Consider the following 25,864-nt stretch of genomic DNA (forward strand, 5'->3'; position numbering starts at 1 on the left):
GCACTGAAAACAGAGGGCCCCCAGAGGTGGGGCGAACTCTTTATGGAGGGTAACTTAGCACCTTGGAGATACTGCGAGCAGAAGTGGGGGTGTAATTTTTCTAAGTTTAAATATCTACAGATACAAAGTTGGGCGGCCGGGAAGGAAAATTTAATTGGTCAGTATAATGAGTTTGAAGAGCAGCTGGCTACGGAGACTCAATATAAGAAAGAAGTCTCAAAGTGGTATTGGTCAATAGTGGAGCTGGAGGATGGACCTTTTACACTACCGGAGACCCTGTGGGGAGAGTGCTTGCCCAGGATCGCTACAGAAGATCAATGGCAAGTAACTATGTTGATTCTATACAAGGTGGTAAAACCTGCAAATTTAAGGAGAAATCACGTGTTTACCCTCCACAGGGCATATTGGACTCCTCGAAAACTGACAAAGTTTAAACCCGGCGGAAAGGTGGCGTGTCCTAAATGTAGCAGCTTAAATGAAGATGATCTACACATGTTTGTTACATGTCCGGAACTAAAAGTCTTCTGGGACGCTGTAAGTAAGTGCCTGTCAACAGCATTGGGCCTCCAGATTGAGGTAAGATCTGAACTTGTCATGACTGGAAGAGCGGATCTTCAAGGTAAGGGCTTGGATGATAAAGCAAAATTGTTGTTTTATTCTGTACTGGTGGCCCGGAGCGAGATCTGCAAGATGTGGGTGTCCGCAGACCCTCCCTCAGAACTAAATTGGTTGAGAGCAATAGCCAGGCTAGACGTAGTGGATCGGCAAAAGAAAAGATATAGATTTTGGACTCCTTTTCTATTATGTTTTGGGTGACGGAGGTAAAAGTTAAAGTTAAAGGTTTAAAGAAATAAGTCCTATGATTAAGTCTTTCCAAATCTCGGTGGATACTAGGCTTGAGGTAGACCGGACAAGGTGGTGTACTACCTCCTAAGAGCCAAACAATCCTATTATATGAGATGAAGCACCCAAGGGTGGTATCGTGAAAACAGGGGCGAGGAGAGGCAAATGAGGACAAAAGAAAAAAAAAATAACATAGTTTTGTTAATATTATAGTTCAAAATCAATATTTTTAACAATATTTTTTTCCAAATATGTGTGGTTTTAACAGCTAATTATAGGAAGTCAATATTTTTGTGATCGATATTTAATTTCCAATATTTTTGTGTTTAAATATTGCATGGATCCATATTATGTTAGTTATCTGACTCAGCATGTCTGCTGCACCAAGTCATGACAAGGTATTGGGAAGCCAGCAGGCAACACGGAATCCTACCGCCCATTCTCCATTCTCCATCCAGAAATGTCTCTTGTACCATGGGGGCCTGACTAATGTTGCAGTACTCAACGTTCTACATTTGACTGTCACTCTTCCCAGTCCCCACAGGGCTATTAAGGGAGTGGGCCATCACTTTCAGGAAAATAACTACCTCCTCTACAAAACACCAATACAAGACCAAGATTAATTATAAATAGTTGATTCTTATACTTACTGTGCCACAGGTGGAGCTCGAAATCTTAAAAATGTTTTTTATATGTTCGGCCATGGCCACTAAGTCTTCATCTTCATAGTCAAACCGATCCCCAAGGAGAACAGAGCTGATGTTGTTGCAGACCGACCGGCTCAGGAAGAATTCTGGATTAAAGTGGGATGCTAGAGATGTGATAGACAAACACAATAAAATACAAAATGTGTAAAGGAGCTTGGTTTAGTCTGAAATTGCTAATACGTTTTAAATTGGAATCATACCATAAACAGTGAATGGTTGTAGAGTGCAGAGAAAATTACTACTTTTTTTCTAGCAGTATAGGGTTTAACTCTATTTTGTCCATCCTAACACGTATATAACTTAATTGATTAATAATTATCAAGAAAAACATTTATTATTTTTATTTATTTTATTATTAATCTTATAGAGCGCGACAGCTACCCGTAAGGGTTTCCCGGCGCTAATTGACAGTAAACAACATGATTAATCCTGAAGAAAAGGGGTTATTGGGCAAACAGCCAGGTCTTTAGGGCCTTTCGAAAACGGAGATGGCACTGCTCCATTCGTAAGTCCACGGGAAGAGAGTTCCACAGTTTAGGTCCCAGAACAGTAAAGGAACGGCCTCCCACTCTAGAAAGCCTGAACCTAGGTACGCAGAACAGATGTTGGGAGGAAGAACGAAGTGAGCGTGTAGGTACATAAGGCTTGACGAGTGCTTGAAGATAAATGGGAGCAACTTCCATTTTAATCTTATGCATAAAGCATAGTGCCTTAAATTTTACTCGGTTGTCAATATTAAGCCAATGAAGTTGCTTAATGCGTTCCGCGATTCGATCATATTTCCGGCATCCACACAGGAGCCGGGCAGCAGCATTCTGAACCAATTGGAGACGACGCAGGATCGCCTTGGTGACCCCCAGATAGAGCACATTACTGTAATCCAGTCTTGAGGTCACCAGGGCCGACACAACAGATCTTTGTGTGTCAGATGGCAAAATCCAAAAGATCTTTCTCAGCCATCTAAGAATAGTAAAACATGTGGCTGAGACTTTATTGACCTGGTCTTTCAACGACAGATCCCTGTCAATGAGGACCCCTAGGTTCCTAGCACGTTCCGATGGAGTGGGTAGAACGCCCATCGTTGATGGCCAGTGTCTCGGACTCCAAAGGTCAGGCTTGTTGCCAAAGACGAGCACCTCCGTCTTATCGCTGTTAAGCTTTAGAAAATTCCGGCACATCCAGCGAGAAATGTCACTAAGACCAGTTTGCAGAGAGGAAGGAGAAGAAGGGTCTGCTTGAGATAAAGAGAACACAATCTGAGAATCATCAGCATAAGTGAAGAGGTTAAGGCCAGAAGACTGTGCAACATGGGCTAACGGAACAACATAAAGATTGAAAAGGAGAGGGCTAAGGATAGAACCCTGGGGAACACCATGAGGGGAATGATAGACGTTAGAAGTGGAAGTATTAGAAAAGATTTTAAAAGTCCTGTCAGAAAGAAAGGATGGATGAAAACCAGTGTTCACTTGAACATTTAAACAGCAAGGAAAAACCTTTTGATATGGTTGATGTCTAACTAAATTCTATTTCTGCATGCACTACAGTCACAAAATACTATGCGTTCTCTGTACAGTGCAACAATATTTTATATATAAAAATAAGGAACCTGTATGTTACAGCTTTTGGAAAGAAGCACCACAAACATTTTCAGGTGAAGACAACAACTAGAAGGGTAAAGCAAAATAGGACTTTTGCTCTTTATAAAGCTATTTGGTGTAGCTTGTGTCACAAAATGGTGCTCAAGTTAAGGTTTACAGAGCCTTACTTCTATATATGGTAAGTCCCCATACTCTAAAAGGCAGTGGCGTGTGTTTCCCAAAGCTGGGCCTCAAATCTGCGCACTCTGTAAACCTCTATAAAGGCTCATTATTTCAGCGGTCCATCTTCTTTCGAATATTATAAGGCAAATTTCACCTCATATAAGTATGGCACTGATGGCGCAGCTGGGACCCTCCAGGGAATTCAGAAAGGGTATCTTTCTAATAAATACTTTTCCGAAATGATTTATTAATAATCTAACTTCACCACTGAATTAGATTTTTTAGTAATCATTAGGAGTTGTAGTTGAACCATTTCTTTAGCTTGTTTCAAACATGAGATAGCAAAATGAATATATTTATCAGCACTATAGTTTTCCTCCATAGGAGAGTCAGGGTCTTCCATTGTAAAAATAGCTTTTGGGATCTTACCACAGTGGGGACATGCCATTATTACATTTCTATATGTCCTACTTTTAAATATTCAGCACAATAGATTAAGGCAGGGCCCCAATGGAGTTATGCAGCAAGTGAGGTCGAAGTTACCCTTGATGTCCTTAGGATGCATTGGCACACAGAGCCAGGAAGAGAATACTGGCATACCCACAGAAGGTATCTCGCAACACGCTCTTCAAATACATCCAGTTCAACTACACGCACAGGACATACTCGACACCGTGCAGAATCAGGGCCATCTAGTGGGGTGAACCTAGACCTTGACCCGGTGCACATCACTAGACGCAGACTTCAATCATATGACAGGGGAGTGCACCCAGCTGCAGGCTGCAGGTATTCTGGAGCAAGGTCTTGTGGAAGCTAAACGCCACTCTGAATAGCACTGTTGAGAATTTTATAGCGGTATGCCTTTTAGGGGCCTTCCTAGTCCCAAACCTAAAAGGGTCAGAAACAGGTTCCTTGACTTAGCATTAATATTACAGAAGAGACGAATAGCAATGGCTTGAAAGTTAGTTGCGGGTCCTAAAGTGTAGACCTGGATCAGGGATGTGATGTTGTGGGCTCGAGCCCTACAGATGAGGAGACCCATGGGGCATGCAGGAGACCTATAGCGGACCTGTGGTCAGATGTGGTGGATGAGTGGGAGCAGCTCTCGAGACCCAGACAGGTGTCCCTTGAGACACTGTTAGGTGCGATGACCCCGCCCTGTTTGTGTAACTGAGACACCTCACTGAGAGGACATAGGAGAGAGGGATTACCAGACTGATGACCGCTAGGGGGGTGGGGGGAATACCCCGGTGGAATGCCACCAGGCAGGTGCCAGGTTATTACACAATGAAGAGCCGGCCAGATACAGGTGGGCCCAGATGGCCCCCCTCTCTCGACTGAGACAGAGCTCACTGAGCTCCCAACATCCGAATAGGAGACATAAATTACCACATGACGTTAGTTTGAAAGTTATGGATTTGGTTAGTTACTATCACATGACATATCCGGTAATCCCAGACTAGCAAGCAATCAGAGGGGTGACACAGCCCATGAGATAGTAGCGATACCTGGTGAGTAGGACAAGGGCTGTCCTGGCTAGATCGATCTCACACTTAATTCATATGGTTGATGGGTAGACCTGGGGCATAATCGTAAAAGCTGCAGACATTAAATAGGGTTCTGTGTTTTTGGGGATGAAGTCACTGAATCGTAATCAAAATGTGTGTAAAGAGCAATACTATCGTTATTTACTCCTTGTGAAATGATTGTCATGTATATTTGATAAATAGCAATAAAAAATAAGTGTTAAAAAAATGAGGTCCAAAATATGCGGCAGGGTTTACTAAATTATCTGTCGAGAAAATGCAAATTGTGCAGCAAAATTGGGAACATTTTGTGAGCAGTTCATTATTTTATTATTTATACACATGTTAACACCGTCTGGACAAAACATTCACCTTATTAGTACAAATTCAGCACCCAAATACATCAATATGTAACTGAAAGGTGAACAGTCTACCTTTATAAAGGGCCTTCTGCAGAACACATTGCAGCCTTTTTTGTAGCTTTTAATCCAGGTGAGCTAAAAACAATTGCTTTGTTAAAATCTGAGCATTATGTTGTATATGAAGGATTATGTGGCACATGCAGCAAATCCAAAATTATGGGGGAAAAGCAGTGGCCGCAGATTGCATTATTTCCGTGGTCCTGCTAATGGGATACACTGCCTATTTAGGTGTGACCTATTAATATTTAAAAGGGAGGCTTTCTTCTTTTGGTTATTTTAACAGGTTGAACAGCAGGTTTAAACTGCAGCAGTCAGCCTACATTGGTGGACCTGAAATCATGTTTTCCTTTTCACACCAGTGGATGGCACAATAAGGACTTCTGTTCGCAGGTGGCCTTTAGCTTAGCATGACATGGACAAACAGCCTGATTCATCAATCTCCCATTTTGCGAGCCCCTAATAGCGAATCATAAGGAATCGCTATTAAGGACTTGCAAAACGGGATTCATGTAGGAATTGCTAAATAAATTGCGATTCCTACACATTCCTTATTTGCGAGTAGTAAATTGCTAATCGCAAATAAGGAATAACTCCCCATTCATTCCTATGGGCCTAAAGGCCCATAGGAATGAATGGGGAGTTATTCCTTATTTGCTGAATGGGGAGTTATTCCTTATTTGCGATTAGCAATTTGCTACTCGCAAATAAGAATGCCATTTCAAGGGTGCCAGGGGGGTCCAAAGGACACCCTGTAGCACCCCTGAAATGTAATCTACATTGGTGTTGCGCACACACATGTCCAAAGGACATGTGTGTGTGTAACATGCAACTTAGAAAAATGCATTTAAATGCATTTTTCTAAGTTTTAGCTATTTACCACGAGGTTTGACCTCGTTGTGAATAGCGGTCCTAAATTGCAAATTCGCAATTTTTAAATGTGTCATGAATAGCATTTAAGGAATCTCTAATAGAGATTCCTTAAATGCTAATCCTCGCATATTTGCTAATTCTTTATTAGCGATTTTTGCATTTGGGATGATGAATCCCAAATGCAAAAATTGCACTCGCAAAGGGCCAGATTCTCACAATCTGGCCCTTTTGCGAGCGCATTTAGCTTCATGAATCAGGCTGATAGTTTCTACACCATATACTATGGCCTTACAGGACAGCTACTAATGCAAATTAGGGATCAGTCTATATGCTTTAAGAGCTACAGGACATTCATTAGGCACTGGAAAGCAGTGCCTTAGTATGCAGAGTCCAAAAACTAGCAATAAAATAAATCACAAAATGGGGCAACCATGGAAAAAAAACCACTTTCATAAACCTAAATTTAGTTAAGATTCCCTGAGCATATTGTATATCTCTGTATTATACAATAAAGTTTCCAATCATAAATTCAAAAAAGGAGTTAAATAGCATTTAATATGAGTCTGTGGTTTTTTATTTTCTTATTTCTGTTATTTTCCACGAAGACTTGTTAAGCATATTCTCCACTTCCAGATAATGTAATCAATACAGCCTTCCAGATAATGTAATCAATACAGCCAACACGTGTGTTTCGTCTATAGAAACTTGTCCAAAAGACTTCATCAGGGCTAGAGCAACTAATTTCTCGTGACCTTCTCACTAATATTCACCGTTATCAAAGAAACCAATATAATTCAATCCAATCTCCATTAATTCACGTAATCCAAAACTAAATTTTTGGCACATTGGCCGAACATCCACATCTAATATCATTTATCCAGACTGTCAATCTCTGTATCTCGGAACGAAAACTCCCTGCGTGTATAAACCTGAGCGATTGTGGAGCGCACAGGCGAAAGCCCTGCAACCTTAATGTTCGGGAGACCCATTACAACCAAAGTGTCTTAATGGACCAACAGAAGAACAATTAATGAGAAAGAAACCCATATAATAGAATATGATTGTAAAAGGAAAATAAAGGCCTATGCTGACAAGTGCCAACATGCAAAATATGTTACTTTCACTAGAGGAGATCGAGTGCTTGTCTGTCAGTTTAGAAAATAACAATCTGATGCTCCCTACGATGCTGAGCCATTTTATGTGATAAACACCAAAAGACACAAGGTGACTTCCCAGCGTCCTGGAAAAGTCTATTAAGCGAAATTCCTTGCATTCCTACATCTGGCTTATCATTCATCGGGCACTGATGTCAATGTAAAGACTGGGTCCAAAAGGACAAGTTAAACCCCGTATGTGATAAACACCAAAAGACACAAGGTGACTTCCCAGCGTCCTGGAAAAGTCTATTAAGCGAAATTCCTTGCATTCCTACATCTGGCTTATCATTCATCGGGCACTGATGTCAATGTAAAGACTGGGTCCAAAAGGACAAGTTAAACCCCGACTGCTGTTCCTGCATTACAAAAACTGATTACGTACATTTTTACTGCCTGTCTCCAGGTTCTGAAGACACTGTCAAGACATAGGGTCAGAGCACACCGAAGATTCATTGAAGAGCTATAATTGTGTATTTATTTGTAAAGAAATTATATTTTTTTATTTAACATAGGGGGAGATGCATGGTTGTGTGAGTTAGCAATGACAGAACCCTATTGGCTACTGATAGATTCCATAGAACCATGAAGTAAGGGTTAGAGCGTAATGAAGGGAATACAGGTTTAGAATGTTGAGTTCGCAGTTGAACATAAACAAATAAAGGCGTGTAATTCTAAGTTTCATGTGTGGCGTAGTCAATGGCTGGTACCCAGGATGGGGAGGATGCTACATTAAGTAACAGCACTGAAATAGCTCTGTGTTTCTTGGGAGAACTGCAGCTATCTTGACCTTAACTGTGGCTTGCCATACATCCATCTTTCCAATACGACTACTGTGTGAAAATATTAAGTGGCTAATATAGAAACATATCCATTTAAGTGAAAGACACAATGATGTCACATAGAGGCGAAACTGGTATCTGTCCTTGTGGGAGAGATTTATATTCAGCATTGGAGGTATTTATAAACTGTTAGCTTTAGAGGATTGATAACATCGAGAAGAGTTCATGACTAGAAAGATTAAGAGGAGGCTACTGTGGCGCAGCAAATGTTACACTAACTTCAGTTGTTTAGTGTCAGGAAGTATGGGCGGCGAAGGCACCAGTGCCTTAGAGGTAAGCAAGAGAGGCATGAAGTATTAGAATTTTGCCTGCTTTCAAATTGTCCTAGGACATAATGGATCGTTCCACCACTGCTCTTACTGGAGGTAACAAGCCTATAATGTCTACCTCCCAGTGATCTATTTCAACCACCATGACACGCCCATCTTATTTTATTATATTTATGCTTTTATAGAGCATTGGTGCTACTCAGAGGTCACTTCACAGCCTCTCAATAACTTAACAGCTGGATTTGCCCCCAGGTTTGTCAAGTTGTAGCTTTGCTTGATGCGGTTTCATGTCACAATAGTCAAGAAGCAAAATATTAACCTGTAACTATATTGAGTCAGGATAACTACCACTATATAGTCAAGTTTTTTATAGACTAGTGTGGGTTTACGAGTCTTAACTTCATACCATCAAGGTATATAATTGTGTAGGTAAAACTATTAAATCCATATATTCCTACATTGACAATATAGTGGTAGTTTTAATCATGCACATGGTAAATTGCAAGAACACCGTTGATGAGTAAGTCAAACAAACATCTTATACACTAGATTTTGAATCGCGTAATTTGCAAGTATCTATCACTGCTTACTGATAGTAGCTATGTTAACTACAGGTGAACTAACACATTTATGGAGAGGACCCATCAAAGACTACCCATCATCTCTCTTTTATAGTATACCGTGACTTGTCAAGAGATATATATACAATCATACATTAAATGCTATCTGCCTTCCAAAGCAAATTCTCCCAATGTCTGAGAACCACAGGGCCCTTTTCTGTCTTTTCTTTTTGAACCACAGATACTAACATTTCATCTCTTTAAACGTTTTGATCAAGCAGGAAACTTCCTCCTGGATTCTCTCCTCCAAACTCCTCTTTCCCATTCCAAAGGTTGTCAAGGCAAGGATAGCAAATTGGCGAAGATCCTTCCACTTCTGTCCCTGGCTGAAGCCAATTCCTTGAAGATGGAAAATGGAAAGTTAGTTGTTTATTTAATTACAAATTACAAAAAAGTTATAACAGTTACAACTTAATAAACTCTGACCACTTTATGTTCATGCTAACAGTAATTCAAGTAACATATACAGCTTAGAAAGGTGGCAAAGATAAAGAGGATAATATTTAGTTTGGCATGCAGTCTACAAGCCTTCCACATCAGCAGAAGCTCCTTACATGGCAGACAGGCATATAGAATAACAGTGATAGGGGCTGCATTTTAAATAATACAGAAGTATACAAAATAATGAGGGATGCAATGCAATGCTTGACTTAATCTCAGCCAGAGCCAGCTTTAGGGAAGTGTGACAGGGGCCATGCCACCGGACTGGGCACCAAGCTCAGGGTGGCCATTGTGTTTTATAATATCTTATGAGTTTAAAAGCAACAGCTGTAGAGTTCCTTGTGTGGCCAGCAATGTTAGGCAACAACAAAAATGGCAAGATTACTCTGGTAATTAATGTACCTGTTGGAGACAGATCAGAGTTTTGTCAAATGGCAGTTTCAACTCATTATAAAGCAGCGCAGAGGGTTAGTATGCCTGCTGCAAGGAAGGTGTACCATGCAGATCACAGACTGTATTTTATGTTGCTAGCTCAGTGACTTACTGCTTTTGTCACAGAGAGATCTTATTGTTATTTGCAGTTCATCAGTGACAATCCTAATAGCACATTGAGCTAAACACTGTCATCAAAGAGTTGCATGCACACTGCACTGTATAGGGTAGAATTTTGGTATTTCCCCCCCATTTGTTTATTATCCTAATGTTGTTAAAAAGGGGTTAATTGAGATACAAATTTATTCTATTAGTAAAGTCACCCAGAGTATTATGTTTCAAATCCTTAGTTTGTCCTTCTCTAGACCAAGATCTCTTGAAATATACTACCTACAAGTATGAATGACGTGACTCCTATACATTATAGTCCTCCCTGTCTTATGTAACATTTCCTAAACACTGTTATGTTATCAGAATCTGTAAAGCACAAATTTCACCCGCGCAGTATCCCAGTGCTGGAGCAGGTGTGAATGTCATCTACTAGCTGTTAGTTAAAGAGCCCGGTCACCAGCTTATTGCTAAATTGCAGAAGTGAGGAGAAGGCTCAAATGTTCAGATGGAGGTTGTTCCAAGTTTTGGGTGTGAGATAGGAGATGGCCCTCTTGTTCTGCTTTTGTGGATGTAAGGGATGTGTGTGAGAGAGAGAGTGAGGCAGAGCATACATGATCTGGTGGAAGGGGAAGCGACTGTTGAGGCAGGCTGGCCAATGTTGTGCAGTGCCCAGTATGTGTTTGTGAGGAGTTTAAATTGGCAGCGTTTGTGTATCGTAAGCAAGTCGAGATCTCTGAGGTGATGCATAATGTGAGTGGAATGTGGGAAACCCAGGGCGAGTCTAGTAACTGCGGTCTGCATGGTCTGAAGTTGGTGGAGGAGGTCGTTGGGAATTCCGGCATAGAGTGCACTGCCGTAGTTAAGTCTGCTAGTGACTAGGGTTTGAGTGATGGTACATCTGGTGCTCTTGGAAATCCATCTAAAGATTTTTGGGGAGGATGAGTAGTGTGTGGACGCACGAGGAGCTAACTGTGTTCACCAGTGCGAACATGTTTAGTTTGTCATCTAAGATTATTCCCAGGTTATGGATGAGCATTGAAGGCAATGGTATTGGACTGAGCTCTGGTAGGCTGTATGACATTACCACGTGTTTCTTTACCACACACATTTTTATAATACAGAGTTTACAGTGCATTCCACCATCACACATTTACATTCACTCACATGTGAAATACCTTTACCACACCATTTATTATCATGTATACTTTTACCACGCTTACTGTTACAGAAAAAAACAGTCACAGTCTAGAACTGCTCCTATTGTTAAAAAATTATATAATAAATCTTAATACTTTATTGTAAACAAAATATATATATTTAAACACAATTACATTTATGTCAATTATAGGTTTACTACTGTTTTTAAATTGTATATTTTTGGGGGGAGACCCCCAGCCACCCTTATTTAATGACACTTACAAATATATAAACTACTTACTACATACTCACCAATACAAACATATATGCATTGTAAAGAATTGTGTGGTAAGACTAGGATGGTAAAAGTAATTGCAATGTAAAAGATGCATTGTAATTGCCTTTTGTAGTTAAAACTTCCCAGTAAAGTCTGTTCCCTGCTCTGATGGCCTCTAGGTGGTATCCCAGGGGGAGCTCTTGTTCCCGAAGATCATCATTTCTGATTTGGCTGCATTGAGTATCAGGCAGTTGGTTCTCATCCAATTTTGCTACAAGAATCATGCATTTGGTGAAGTTTGATCTGGTTGAGGGTGATATTGAGAAGATCAACTGGGTGTTATCATCATTTGAGAGGATGGAGATGTAATGAGGTCTGAAGATGTCTGAGAATAGTGTCATATCAATCTTGAACAGGGTAGGGCTGAGGGATGAACCTTGAGGGACTCCACAGATCAGGTTCTTGGGCTTTGGTGTGTAGGGAGTAGTCTGACTGACTGTATTCTCCTTGTGAGGAAGGAGCATATCCATTTGACGGATATAGTTTGGATGCCTGTAGCGTGAAATCTTTTGATGAGGCTGGACTGTGACATGGGGTTGAATGCTGCAGAGAGGTCCACCAATATGAGGGCATCGGTTTCTGCTCAGTCTAAAATGGTGCAGATCTCATCTGTGGTGTTGTGTGCTGTCTCCACACTGTGATTGCTACAAAAGCCTGATTGGGAGTGATCAGAAAGATCGTGGAGTTTCAAATGGTTAGTGAGTTGTTGGTGGATTGCTTTCTCTATCACCTTTGCTGGGTACGGTTATAGGAGGATGGGTTGGAAGTTGCTCAGTTTGTTGGGGTCCGCCAATGGTTTTTTAAAGAGGGCTGTAACTGCAGCATGCTTCCACTACTCGGGGCAGTTGTGGACTCAATGGAGGAGTTGATGATGTAAGTGAGGAATTTGCTGATCAAGGGTCCTCCTAGGTTGTAAATATGGTGTGAAAATGGGTTTGTGGCGACCCAAAGTGGATGGTCTTAGTGAGTAAGGTGGTGTCTTCCTCAGAGAGTGTTCTCCAGTTGGTTAGGTGTCTGTCTTAGTGGTAGCTGTGAGGTTTGCTGATGGTGCCCTGAGGGTTCAGTTGTTTTTTGAAGTTATCGTAGATTTTCTTAATTTTGCGGTTTAAGTAGTTTGAAATGTCATTAGAGAGTCTGTGGGAGGGGTTATGGAGTTGGTGAGGCATCCGGGGTGGTGAATTATTGAATACACTCATTACACAAGTATGATTGATTGGCTCTGTTTAATGTGTTTCTGATGAAAAGTGCTTTGTCACCGTACACTGGTATAAGTAGCGCTATGAAACAAATTAAATGCATCTGAGAGAGGGGCAATGGAGAAATGAGGGGCACTCTTGACGGTTGATATTGAGGGAATCATTGGAGATGGAGATTGTAGGGGGTGGCAACAAAGATTGATGCATCAGACACCACCAGTGCTAAAGCCAGCCCTGATCTCAGTCACTAGTAATTATTCAGGTCTAATATTATTTTGCACACTATGTCAACTGAGTTTGGACCCAGCCATATGCCAATCAATCTTAAGCCTGCTTTAGTAGGAACAGTGCAGGCCAAACTGCCAGGCCAGGTCCTCCCTGAACCGGAACACAAGCAACCCAAGACCAGCTTCATTTCTATCAGGCTCATCATTCGGGTGTAGCTTGGCTCCAGTGGCACAGTATGCATAGGACCTATGCATGGGCATAACGGTCCCACTTAGGGTGACACACTGATGTATATAAAGAAGTGATAGATGGAATGCTTGAATTAATCTTAGCCAGTGGTTATTATTCGGGCCATACCCCGGCACATTGTTATTTTGCACACCATACTTCAGTTTGGACCCAGCCATATGCAAATCAGTTTCGAAGCTACTCCAATAGGAACAGTTCGGCCCAAACCTACGGCCAGGTCCTTCTTGAACTGGAACACAAGCAACCTATGACTGATTTTGCCGATATTAGAGCTAACCCGTTGAGTATAGCTTGGTATACCTGTCCCGCTTAGGGTATCACACTGAAGTATTCAAAAGAGTGATTAATGGAATGCTTCAATTAATGTCAGCCACCTCAGTTTGGACAGACCAGTTTCACCCTTATTAGGGCTTATCAGCCGAGAGTAGCTTGGTTCTAGTTGCACAATAATAACAATGGACTGGGATGCGGCCAAAGTAATTATCAGTGGCTGAGCTTAGTTCAAGAAATTCTATCCATCACTTTTTTGAGTGCTTCACTCTATATAGGGCATGATGACTGTTAAAAGGGGTGGGAGAACTACAATGTGGTGGATGGGGCATCCACCTGTTTTTTGAAGGATGCCCTGCAACCAAGAATCTGCAAATGACCCTGAAAATATAAATCCAAGTTTGAATGGGTTGGTGCTAGCACAGATCACAAAGTACACTATCCAAGGGAATTATGAGTATATTAAAGAAAAAAATTGTCCTTTGCAGTGACATTTTGCTTATGCACCGCAGCTGTCATCAATGACACATCGAAAAATCACTCCGTTATATTAAGCAGTTTGGCTAAATTATATCTTATTTTCATACAAAATGTACCAACCTGTAACAAAAACAGCGGTATCACGTCTAAGAGATATGCTGGCCAAAGATTGCTTCATAATATCCTGGAGAGAATTAAACATGTTTTTTTACCCTCTAGTATTGGTGGCTACTATAAGGCACTAGGGGCCAGATGTATCAACCTTGCATTTTGCGATTACATAATAGCGAATCTTACAGATTCGCTATTATGAAATCACAAAATGCAATGCATGAAGGTTTTGAAAAAAAAAATTGCGATTCCGACATATTACTTAATAGTGAATCGCAAATTGCAATTCGCTATTAAGGAATCCCTTTCTATTCATTCCTATGGACCTCATAGGAATTAATGGGAAGACTTTCGCAATATGTGATTACCAAATTGGTCATTGCAAATTGAAAATGCAAATTCAAGGGTGATAGGGGGCCAAAAGGCCACCCTGCTGCACCCCCAAAAAAGGTAAGTGTGCACATGTGGTGACACATGGCACTTAGAAAAATTCAAAAATGTGCATTTTTCTGAGGATTTGCAAATTACCACCAACTTCAATTTGGTGGTAATTTGGGATTCCTTAAAGCTGGGCAGCAATTTTTGCTATCTTCATGTATTGCATTCAGGGAATAGCAAATTGTGATTCTCTAAATGCATTCGCAAAATAGGTAATCACAAAGATTGCGATTCTCTATTTTGCGATTACCTATTGGGATGACACATCCCAAAAGGCTTTTTACAGTTCGCAAACAGGCCTATTCTGTGCCCGTATGCGACCGGTAAAAAGCTTGATACATCTGGTGGCTGAGAGAAATATTTTTCCTTAAATCTAAAGACAACCTAGAAAACAGACAAGCAGAAAAGATTATTGTTACCATGTAAACACTGCTAAAAGATTATTGTTACCATGTAAACACTGCTGATATCAAAAGAAATCTGAATAAATACAATCCACTTTTTGATTGAGTGATATTTTCTCACTTTAACTGAAAAGTAAGCAAGGAAAGTGAAATAAATATTTCGCTTCTGGAATGTCCATGGGAAGATAAGTAAATGGAAGATACTAAATATATGCATAAAATGTGGCGAAACCCCTGTGTTAGAGGCCCAAAAATTCACTCAAAGCATTTTAGGCATGTACAAGTGTATATAGCATTTAGAAATGGTATGCGGAGAAATTCAGAACATCACATTCGTTTAACAAATCAAAACATTCACCTCCAGTCAAAAGATCTGGGTTAAATCCATTATTATTTTGCTCACCATGCCACCCCAGTTTAGACCTGGCCATATGCAAATCAGTCCAGACCCTGCACCTCATGGAACAGTCCAGCGACGGAATGCAAAACAAATCAAAACAGCCAGTGGAGGAGTGGGTGTGCATTTTAACTGAACCAACAGAAATTGTTTTTCAGAGCTGGTGCTAAATCCCCTTGGGTCTTTGCCATCTGACTACAAATGCATTTCTGTCATAAACTATCACACAAATAGTCTTAAAGAGAGCAGTAATCTTAGCACCCAGTGCTCCCAATGACTTCTTCACATATTTGGAGAATCACTGTATTTAATCTGTTAGGGATCTGTTTTTACATCTTCAGACATGTTTTGTCAGTGTTCCCGGAATGGTGGTCAGTGAAGAGCTGTCCTGAAGGACCTGCCTTATATCAATCAGAATGTCATCCATCCTTGTTATATTTAGGCACGTTTTTTCATGGCAGATAATGATTGTAGATTTTGGGCCTGATTACAACTATGGACTGCCGTAGCCACAATGGTGGTGCGGGTACCGCTGCACCGGTAGACCGACCGCCCTATTACAGTTTGGGAGGTTGGACCGTCATTGCACCGCCCCAAACCGCCAGGGATCAGAGATCCCTGGTGGTGGTGCAGTGGTATCGAAGCAGCCATATGCTTGGCGGGACCACTGGGGTCCTGCCTAGCAAGTTATGAGTTTCCTCTCTGCCATGGTTTTCATGGCAGTTCCTACTCCATGAAAACTGTGGTGGAGATGAAACAAAGGGGGCTCCTCAGGGCTATTGGGAGGCATGCTGGGAAGCACATATTGTGCCTCCCTGTGTGCATACATCCGAGTACCTGCATGGCATGAGCATGGGAATTGTCTTGTTTCACTTGTTAGAGACCATCATCAGTTTGACAGTTGAAAATTCAGGGAATCATTTTTCCTACACAGCAGGGGAATTTAAATTACGCACATGAGATAAGTGAAGTGACTGACGTGTTCTATATACTGGTATTATGAACATTTGAGAAAGGGACCTTCATGCTCTGACACATTCTACAACTGTGCCTTCATGGACAGACAAACGGCTAAGTAGCGTCTGTATAATTTGATAAGGGCATAGAATTTGACTTATGTCAGTCATGCCTTTCACAATTCACATTCCTATGGGCAACATATACAGGATGTTTGGCATACCTCTTATATTGCATCTTACAAACTGTGTTGACAACAGGATTGTTGTTCCTGTGCAAGAGCTGAATGATACATTTGGAGAACACGTCCTGCATGTGTGAGGATATACAATTGGATATGGACAGGAAGATAGCTTTATGCATGTACTTGCAATGTATCCCAGTTTAATCTTGTGGTAAAATGCATTGCTTTCCACAGGTTGACTTTTCAAGGTGAGTGGTGTCTTGGCTTTGAAATCCAGAGACCAACTCAGGGGAAATTACAAGGGCCTACTCCTCCTCTCTGGCTCTCAGGCTCACCATCTGTTGTCATTGCAGTTTTTTGATTTTACTCTAATTTGTCTTTGAAGGCCTGCTTCATATTATGTTACCACATTTTATGTTCTACAAATTTCCTCCTGTTTGTGCCACCACATTAACCTTGCCATTTTCTTGAAAGGGAAAAGCTTGGCGGACACCCCCACATATATCTCCCTGAATCTGCCATTTCTCAGTTGTCCTGAAGATTTTCAAACAAACACTTTAACTCCATTGTTCAAGCTACTTTGTCCTTCTTTATGTTGCATTTCGCCAATGCTCAGAAAAGTTATTATTTGCATCACACAAATGCATCAAAGTGCAGTTTTCTTACCATCCATACAGGTAATATCATCAGCACCACATATCACAAAGTAAATTTGTTGCTCTGCAATTTTATTCCCAATCATGCACAGTAGCACTACAAGTTTCCATGCAGCACTGCATTGCGTGACTTAAAATGTTGTCTCTGTGTACTCTACAAAAGAGCATTACTTATCACATGCTGTTTTTTGGGACTATTTTTGCCTTTCCATCGGTCTTAACCTTGAAATGTCCAGTACAACATGCCTGAAATAATTGCATCATCTGCTGCATCCTTGGAAGTGGCCTTTGAGGAGGAGAGGTTAGAAACCTACAATGTGAATGAATTGAAGGCGATCTGCAAAAACCTGAAAATCCCAATCAGGGGCCCTACCAGAAAAGAGGAGCTACAAAAGGCGCTAAGGGCCTGGGTAGCCGCCAGACATGCTAGTGAGCTTTCTGGGGATCTTGGCATGGAGGCAGAGGAGCCTATTCCAAGGATGGATGTGCTTTTGGGAGGGGGGCACCCTCTAAACCAGGCAGCAGTGCCTTGTCCCCAGAGAAGCTGGAGGACAGGCGGGAAGAAAGGAGAGTTTCTGTGGAACTGGAGAAGCCTAAGTTAGCCATGGAGGAGAAAAGGATGATGTTAGACCATGAGTTTAAAATGAGAGTGCTAGACTGGGAAGCCAGTAGGGCTAGGCCCAGCCCAGATGGTGGCAGCAACAATGTAGTGTCCAGTAACAACTGAGGGTGAGGTACACGTACACACAGATTTGGGGCCCTGCTTCAAGGAGGGGGTTGACATACACCAGGGGGCTCAGGAGTGTGAGGTTACTACAGTGGTGCGCAGTGTACCTGAGGTGGATTGGGGAACTGGCACAGAGGATCATATTCCTGGTAGTGGGAGGGACACTCTACTGACTCTAGATAGGAGATGCAGGGAGAGGGGTTCCCCCATGATAGAAGCCCTGGTAAGTGAGTATGGAGACCAGCCAGAAGAGTATGTGTTGAAGGACAGCAATAGTCAGACACTGTCTCACCAGTCTTGTGAGAATGATGTGGGGTAATTTTCTGAGGCACTGAATATTTGGGTGAAGGGTAGTTTGGTTAACACCTGTGTGGGGCCGTGTAATTCAATTGTTGGAGAGCATATTTTAAGTCCCTGTTTTACTGAACTATGCCAAACCCCAGTGGAGTGTGAATTCTCTGACCCCAGGGAGCTTGCACTGGAGGCAGACCTTTTGCTGGATTCCAGAGGGCAAGGAGAAGCATCTGGGGGTGATCCTGAAGGAAGTGGCTTAGGTATTTCCCAACCGAGGGTGGTGGAGAAGGTTTGTGGTAGCCCAGATAGGTCCTGGTGTCGAGGGAAGGGTGTAGGGACTCACGTCCTGTCTCCGCAGAGAAGGAGTAGGAATGGGCTGTGCCCCAAAGAGCCTGAAACCTGGTCCTAGGGCCTTGGTGGTTCCATGAGGGAACGCCAGGTGGGGAGCCTAGGCTGTACTAGATGGCTATCCATTGAGTGGGATCCCTTAGTGTCTAGGGAACTGGGGAGGCTGCTGTTAAGAGCACCCCACCAGTTCTGGTGTCTGGCAGCACCACTTCAGTTGGGAGGGTGCATGAGTCCTGAGAAAAGGGTGAGGGGCAGACACTGTGCCACAGTGGAAGGACCAGTGGGTTAAGGGTTGCCAGCTATGAAGTCAGAGCACCCTAGGTCTGACCCTGGTGAGGCCACTTCTGGCTTGGGGGGGTCTTCATGCTCAGTCAGGTAGACAGGAGGCTGGAGAGCTGCTTCAGGCAGACTCTTGCAGACCTCATGAGGAGTGTGTTTTCCTTGAGGGGGTTGGTGTAAACCGTAAGTCCTGGGTTGCCAGGCACAGGTCCAGCCTAAGGGTACAGACCCTGGGTTGGAGGACCAGGTTCAGGGTGTCCCCCCTGACCTGGAGGAAGGGGCCACTGCTAACAGTGCCCCTATCAGTTTGTCTTCTGGGGTTGCCTCTCCAGGTGGGAGGGTACAAAACCCCAGGGAGGAGGACCGGTGTGGGGGAGTCCACCCCAGTCCCTTGTTCAGCCTCAGGGTACAGACCTTGGACTGTGGTACAGACCCAGGACTGGTGTACCAGTTGCAGGCTAGCACCCCATAACTGGTGGGAAAATTGTGCAGAACACCTGCCACAGGTGCCCTGACAATTCTGGATGGGGTACTGCTCCATGTGGGAGGGTACAGAGCCCTTGGGTGGAGGACCGGGTGTTTGAGAGACCATTCCAGTCCTGTGTCAAGCCTCAGGGTACGGACCTTGGGCTGGTGGACCCGTTGCAGGGTAGCACCCCTGAACTGGTGGGAGAATTGTGCAGAACACCTGCCACAGGTGCCCTGACAATTCTGGGGTCAAGGGGGACTGCTCCCGGTGGGGGGGATGCAGAGCCCCAGGGAAGAGGACAGGGTGTGGGAGAGCCCAACTGAGTCTCCTGTCCAGCCGCAGGTTACAGACCCTGCGCTGGTGGTCCAGTGTCAGGATTTCATACCTGGCTTGGCCAGAAGGAGTGTGGAGAAAGGGTGCCAGGCACCTGGGGCTACTGCACCCCACTCTCTGATGCCACAGAGGTGAAAGAGGCTTGAAAGGCATAAGGCCTGGCTCTCATCACTGACAGCTGTCAGTGGCCACTGTGGCTTGCTGTCCTGGTGGACAGAGTTGCCGCTGGGAGGGGGACAGGAGTCATTTCCTGGGGATGGACTGGGCCCCACCACTGTGTTGGCCATGTGAGTACTAGCTATCTGTTGGGACACATCTGTGAGCAAAGTAAGTTTAGGCGCTGCACCAATGGGGTCCACAGGCGAGGAGAAGAGTTCCCCATGGGGCAGCTTAGTGGGCCCTGAGAGTATGGAGGGAGGGATTCAACTGTGTTCAGTCAGGCATAGAATGGGAATAGACCCCTGCTATTGCGGGCCAGGTTCCATGTTCTATCGCCCCAAGCAGGGAAACCCATCGAGGTATTGGGTGGTCTACCTTGCCTTTCCGCTGGAAGGGGGTTGTGTTGGAAATGGCCCTTTTTGGAAGGTTATTCCAAACTTTTTGCTTATTCCTCCTATTTTTTCCTGACCTGCTGTTGCTGGTTTTAGGACTCTGGGCATTTTACCACTGCTGATCAGTGCTAATGTGCCTACGCTCTCTGTGTATATTGTGTTATGGGTTGATGTTTACATGATTGGCATATTTGATTTATGAGTCAGTCCCTAGTAAAGTGCACTGAGTGTGCCAGGGCCTGTAAATCAAATGCTGTTAGTGGGCTGCAACACTGGATTGTGCCACCCACATAAACAGTTTGTAAATGAAACTCTGGCCTGACATTGCAGAGCCTATGTGCAGTCTGGGACTGCCATGTCGACTTGGTAAGTGTACCCACTTGCCAGGCCCTAACCTTCTCTTTTCTTACATGTTAGTCACCCCTAAGGTAGGCCCAAGGTACCCATGTGGGCAGGGTGCAGTGTATGTGAAAGGTAGGACATGCCCTGTTATGTGTGGCATGTCCTGATAGTGAATTACTGCCAATTTCATTTTGCACTATTGCAAGGCTACCTGTTCCCATAGGACAGAATGGGGAGTTTGTTTATAACATCTTATAAACATAACTGGCCCTGGGAACAAGGTAGAGAAATAAAGTTTAGTATTCCTGAACTCAGACTCTAAAGATGCATCTTAGTAAAGGTGATTTTTACATTCTGTGTTTGAAAATACCACTTTTAGAAAGTAAGTATTTTTTTGCTCAGACATTCAGTAGGCCTCTGCTGGGTTTGTGGATTGACTGTCTGGTTTTGGAATGACAGGGGCTGGGAAGGAGCAGTGGCTCCAGAGAGTATAGGTGGGTCAGAAAAGTGCTGAATAGACCGGGTCTGCATTTAGAGAAGGGGGTGGAGATTTCATTTCACCTGAATGGGAATGGATGACAATGCCATCTCTACCTCCTGCCCGGAAGCTACACCAGAGAGGGCAGAACTGGTTCTGGCTGGGCACAGACACTCTCTACCTGAGAGGACAAAGGAGTTTGGGCTATAGAAAGTGGAGTCCAAACTCCTGAACTTTAGAACTTTAGAACTCTTTTGGACCAAGAAGAGCTGGAGAAGCTGTAAGGAAGAATTACCACTTTGCTGAGTGCTTAGCTGTGTTGGCCTGCAGTGGCTGCTTCTGTCTTGGGCAGTGAAAGAACTGGATTGAACTTTCTACAACTTCTTTCTTTGAGTATCTCCAAGGGCTTAAGGTAGAGCTTGCACCCTGTTCAAGAAGTCTCAGGAACAGCAAAGACCAAGTTATTCTGCCCTCAGCACTGGGGACTGTGTGTTTTGTGCTGCAACAGGAGTAAAAGCAACCCAATGCCGTCGACGACAACACTACCGACTCGCACCACAACCTGTGGACACCACACTCCATGCAGCCTTGTTCACGAGGCCGCCTTGGTATCCCAGATGGCAACGTGGTTCGAGGGCACTGCACGTAAAGTTACACGATGCACCGCCCTCATCCCACACCACAGCCTTGGCCTACCGAAGCCGACACCATCGACTCCAGTTCGTCAGCCGACGACAGCACTTCAGCAACGACGATGCCGCTGCCTACAGCAAGACCTGCCAGCACCACAATGAGCACCGCATCATTTTGCACACCGACCCTGGTCTCACCAACGATGCCATCTTACTCCTCCATCGAACCACTGCTCGCATTGCAACCTGAGGGTGTCGCAGGCCGCCCCGCTGTACTTCACACCGCAGCACCCAACCCCCACCGGTACCAGCGCTCCTGACTTCAACCATGAGGAGTTCGATCTGCAACTCGTGTGACTTTGAGGGCCTGACGACTGCTGCGCCAGCCTCCGGACCCTGATGCCTGCGGACTCCGTGCTTTCGGAAGCTCAACGAGAAGGCTTCAACACCCTGCACTGTTTTGTGGGTCCCCCCAACACCGTAGCTGGCCTGCGACGCCACGGTCAGCCAGAACTGTTTGGATTTATTTGCTTACGACGCCGTGATAGCCCCGGACGGAGCTATCAACTTCAAGGAACTTTATTTGCAGGTTATTTTGACAGCTGAAGATTTCTAAGTACTGTATTATGGATCTTTTTTGTTTTTGGTCTTGTCTTAAGTACATAAAAATGTTGGATATGTACCTAAACTGGTATGGTGTCCTTTTGTAGTGCTTACACTGTAGTGCTTACACTGTATAACTGTTGGTTATGTGCAAATGGTTTATGCACTGCCTCTAAGATAAGCCTGACTGCTCGTGTTAAGCTACCAAGGGTGTGAGCAGGGGTTATTTTCGAAGTGTTCTTCATTGAGACACAACCACCACGTGTTTCGTCAGAAGTGATGTGTATACATCACTGACTTCATCAGGGCTATAAGTAAACAAACAACAAGAGTCTAAGCTCCTTTTGGAATATCTTATAGGATTCTGTCACCAGAGTACCCGGGTGCAGCGTTATCTTTAGTCAATTTTTTAAATTGTGAAAATCTTTAGCCACGTCATAAAAAAAATATGAAAGAGGGAAATTATAAGTGTAAAACAGAAACCAAGAAGCATCTGAAATGGAAGGTATTTTTTAATCCATCCTAGAAGTCTATTCGCAATCTATGTGTATTTCAAAAATATATAGAGCGTAAAACAGATTAAACGTGAAATGCATGATAAACATAATCACCTATATAACCCAGTGAATAAATAAGACACTCAGTTCCATTGTTGATAACCAGGCTCATCTTTCAGAAAATTCACAAAGGTACAAGCGTCAAAGTATTATCTTCTAAACAGTAAAGGAAAATATATACATGTATTGACCTGCTATGACACTAATCAGAGTAACAAACTCTACCTCTTGTATAGATGTTTTGCATCTTACCCCAGATCCTCTCTGTCTTCTCATCCAAAACAGTAGGAATCCGAATGTGTGCTATTTCACCTGCAAACAGTATGTGTACATTAGAGCGATACAGGAGCTCTGGCTTGCCCAGGCCATACTATTCACTCTACTATCCAAAGCTATATTAGGATATGCACAACAAAGAGACTGCGGGCATCTCCATCTGTTGCTATCACCATGCAGTACCATTATCTACAGTAAAACAGACCAATCCTCTATGTGCATTACACATCAAAATCAAATAACCCCTGACGTTACTCACTAAGACCTTTCTAAGATATCAATTTTCTCATTCTCGCAACAGCACACTGGCGTTACTCACTAAAGCGCTTCCAAAATGTCCAGTTACTCATTCTCACAACAACACATAGGCAACTGTCACCATGTACCTGTAAGCTGGAGAGTACTCCTCGAACAATCGCGGACGGCGTGGTAAACAGGTGCCATGTTGGTAATCCCATTTATATAGCGGCCGGATGACCCGATCAGTATGTCGGCTAGCAGTCTAGAGTCTGGAATGTGTAACTGGACATTTTCGAAGAGCTTTAGTGAGCAACATCGGTGTGCTGTTGTGAGCAAGAGAAAATTGAGATTTTAGAAGGCTGTTAGTGAGTAATGTCAGGGGTTGTTTGGTTTTGATGTATAATGCACCTTGCCCAAAATGGCCGCCGGGTGAGGAGCTCCGGCCGGGAGCTCCTCCGACTGGGAACTGACTCTGGCACTTGGCCCGGGTCTCCCGCCCTCTTCTGCCTCCTAACCTACAGTGGATCTCATGCCCGCACTCTGGTGCCTTCCTTTTCCCCTGGAATGATCCGGGTGGCCTGCTGCACAACCTTGGAGTTTCCGGAGGGAGCGCCTATCGAGCCTTTGCCATCATGGCCACTGGCTCGGCAAAGATGCTTGGCTGCTGTGGGAATGTGAGCTAGCGGCTCGCCCCCTCTGACTGCCTCCCCTCTCCAGGACTCGACCTCTTGTTTTACTCACTGCGGACCATTCTTGGAATGCCCCGCAACACCTTCCAGATCTGCCCAACACCCACCATCAGGAATCTACCTTATGCTTCGTCTACTGCGGACCCCCCAGATCATACTGTGACATCCGCTCGATCTGCCTTTCAGATCCGCCTTTAAGACACGCCAGTAGCAGTGTTGATTTCTACTTTCAATTCCACCGATGCTTCCTCGTTGAGCGGCGGTGGATGACGAATTCCCGGGTGTGTCTGACTGCGGTGCTTGCAGCCTGACTGAGCTCCGGTTTCCGGCTCCACTAAAAGAAGGCCTCTCAATGTCTCTAAGGCCAATCTTTACTCAAGGTACCCTTTTTATTTCCTACCTTCAATAACCTAATTTCATCCATGGGACAGTTGATCCCCTAACTTTGCCTTACCCTAAAATGGTGACTAAGCTTGTAACGCTAGCACATCTCCAGATTGTTTTTCATCTGTACCCACGCCTATGTGAGTTAACGCCTTGCCTCACTCATACCTAATCCGCAACTCACTGCTTGCCAGCTGCCTATGTGTTCTCTGGGTACAATAACAATCATCATTACTGAATCTGTTCTCCCAGCAAATAAGATGGTGCCTGCTTGATGGCAGCTTCACATTCCACATCATAGGTGACTGTACACCCAGCAACCCTGCACTTCTGTCACAGATAGTACAGATAGTACAGAAGCCTGCTTAACCTCTACCCATCGCAATGATGTTTTGATCTGAAGTACAGGATCTGCTGAGGGAGACATGGAACACGATAAGGCACAGTACCCCCACATTGCTGAGTTGACCTAACGCGGTGACCCAACTTGACTCTGAACTTAATGACTATGAGACCCTATCTAAGCGTAGGGCCCGTTTACTCTAACCTCTTGGGACCCCACAAGATTTTTCACTCCCACTGCTGATCTATCAGATCTTATCCACATCGCAGCCCCCTGCCCCCCCCCCCTTCCTTCTTTCCTCTCCTGGGGACTTGTTTCTTCTGTATTGGACTTTGCAACTGTACCTATTGTAACCATGAAAAACTGTTTCTTTTCCCTGACTGCTGTGACCTGAGGACCATGGCTGATTCCCGGTGGTGCTGCTAGACAGCTATAGAGGAGATCCGCCCTCGCTCACCACCTTGGCAGTCACCTACCCATCCACATTGGGCACAGTTCTTCCCGTCTCCCTGCCATTGTCTACTGTTTCCCCCTCCCTTCATCTAATTACTGTTACATTGATTTTCTGCCCATGTTCTGCCATGCTCTAGTGATGTATGTAATTTGTAATCTGTAACGTAACGATCCTCATGTAAAGCGCTCTGACACCTACGGTTCTAGCCAGAGCTATATAAAACTCAAATAAATAAAAAAATAACTAAATAAATGAATACATGCACCTAGAGGATTGGTCTGAGGTTTTAATGTAGATAATGGCACTGCGTGGTGATAGCAACAGAAGGAGATGCCCGCAGTCTATTTTGTTGTGCATAACTCAATATAGCTTTGGATAGTGGAGAGAATAGTATGGTCTGGGCAAGCCAGAGCTTTTGTATCGCTCTAATGTACACATAATGTTTACAGGTGAAATAGCACACATGCAGATTCCTACTGCTTTGGATGTGAAGACAGAGAGGAACGGGGGTAAGATGCAAGACATCTATACAAGAGGTATAGTTTGTTACTCTGATTAGTGTCATAGCAGGTCGATACATGTATATATTTTTCTCTTCCTTTACTGTAGAAGATAATACTTTGACGCTTGGACCTTGGTGAATTTTTTGAAAGGTGAGCCCAGTTATCAGCAATGGAACTGAGTGTATTAATTATTCACTGGGTTATATAGATGATTATGTTTATCATGCATTTCACGTTTAATCTGTTTTGCATGCTATATATTTTTGAAATACACATAGATTGTGAATAGACTTCTAGGATTATTTGAAGAATACCTTCGGT

At 43.6% G+C, this 25,864-nt stretch overlaps 1 protein-coding gene across 2 annotated transcripts in view; it reads right to left on the reverse strand.

The window, feature by feature from the left end:
• The window catches only part of LOC144781505 (cytochrome P450 2F2-like), a 678,085-nt gene that overhangs the window by 455,585 nt on the left and 196,636 nt on the right, over positions 1-25,864 (reverse strand). For both annotated transcript variants that reach the window (XM_078660390.1, XM_078660391.1), the window contains exons 4-5: positions 9,203-9,352; positions 1,494-1,654 (exon numbers count right to left, since the gene is read on the reverse strand). In XM_078660390.1, coding sequence (XP_078516516.1) covers positions 1,494-1,654; positions 9,203-9,352 — 311 coding nt within the window. The remainder of the gene's footprint in view (positions 1-1,493; positions 1,655-9,202; positions 9,353-25,864) is intronic.

Source organism: Lissotriton helveticus, chromosome 9 (assembly GCF_964261635.1).
Source record: "Lissotriton helveticus chromosome 9, aLisHel1.1, whole genome shotgun sequence".
Taxonomy (NCBI): Eukaryota; Metazoa; Chordata; class Amphibia; order Caudata; family Salamandridae; genus Lissotriton; species Lissotriton helveticus.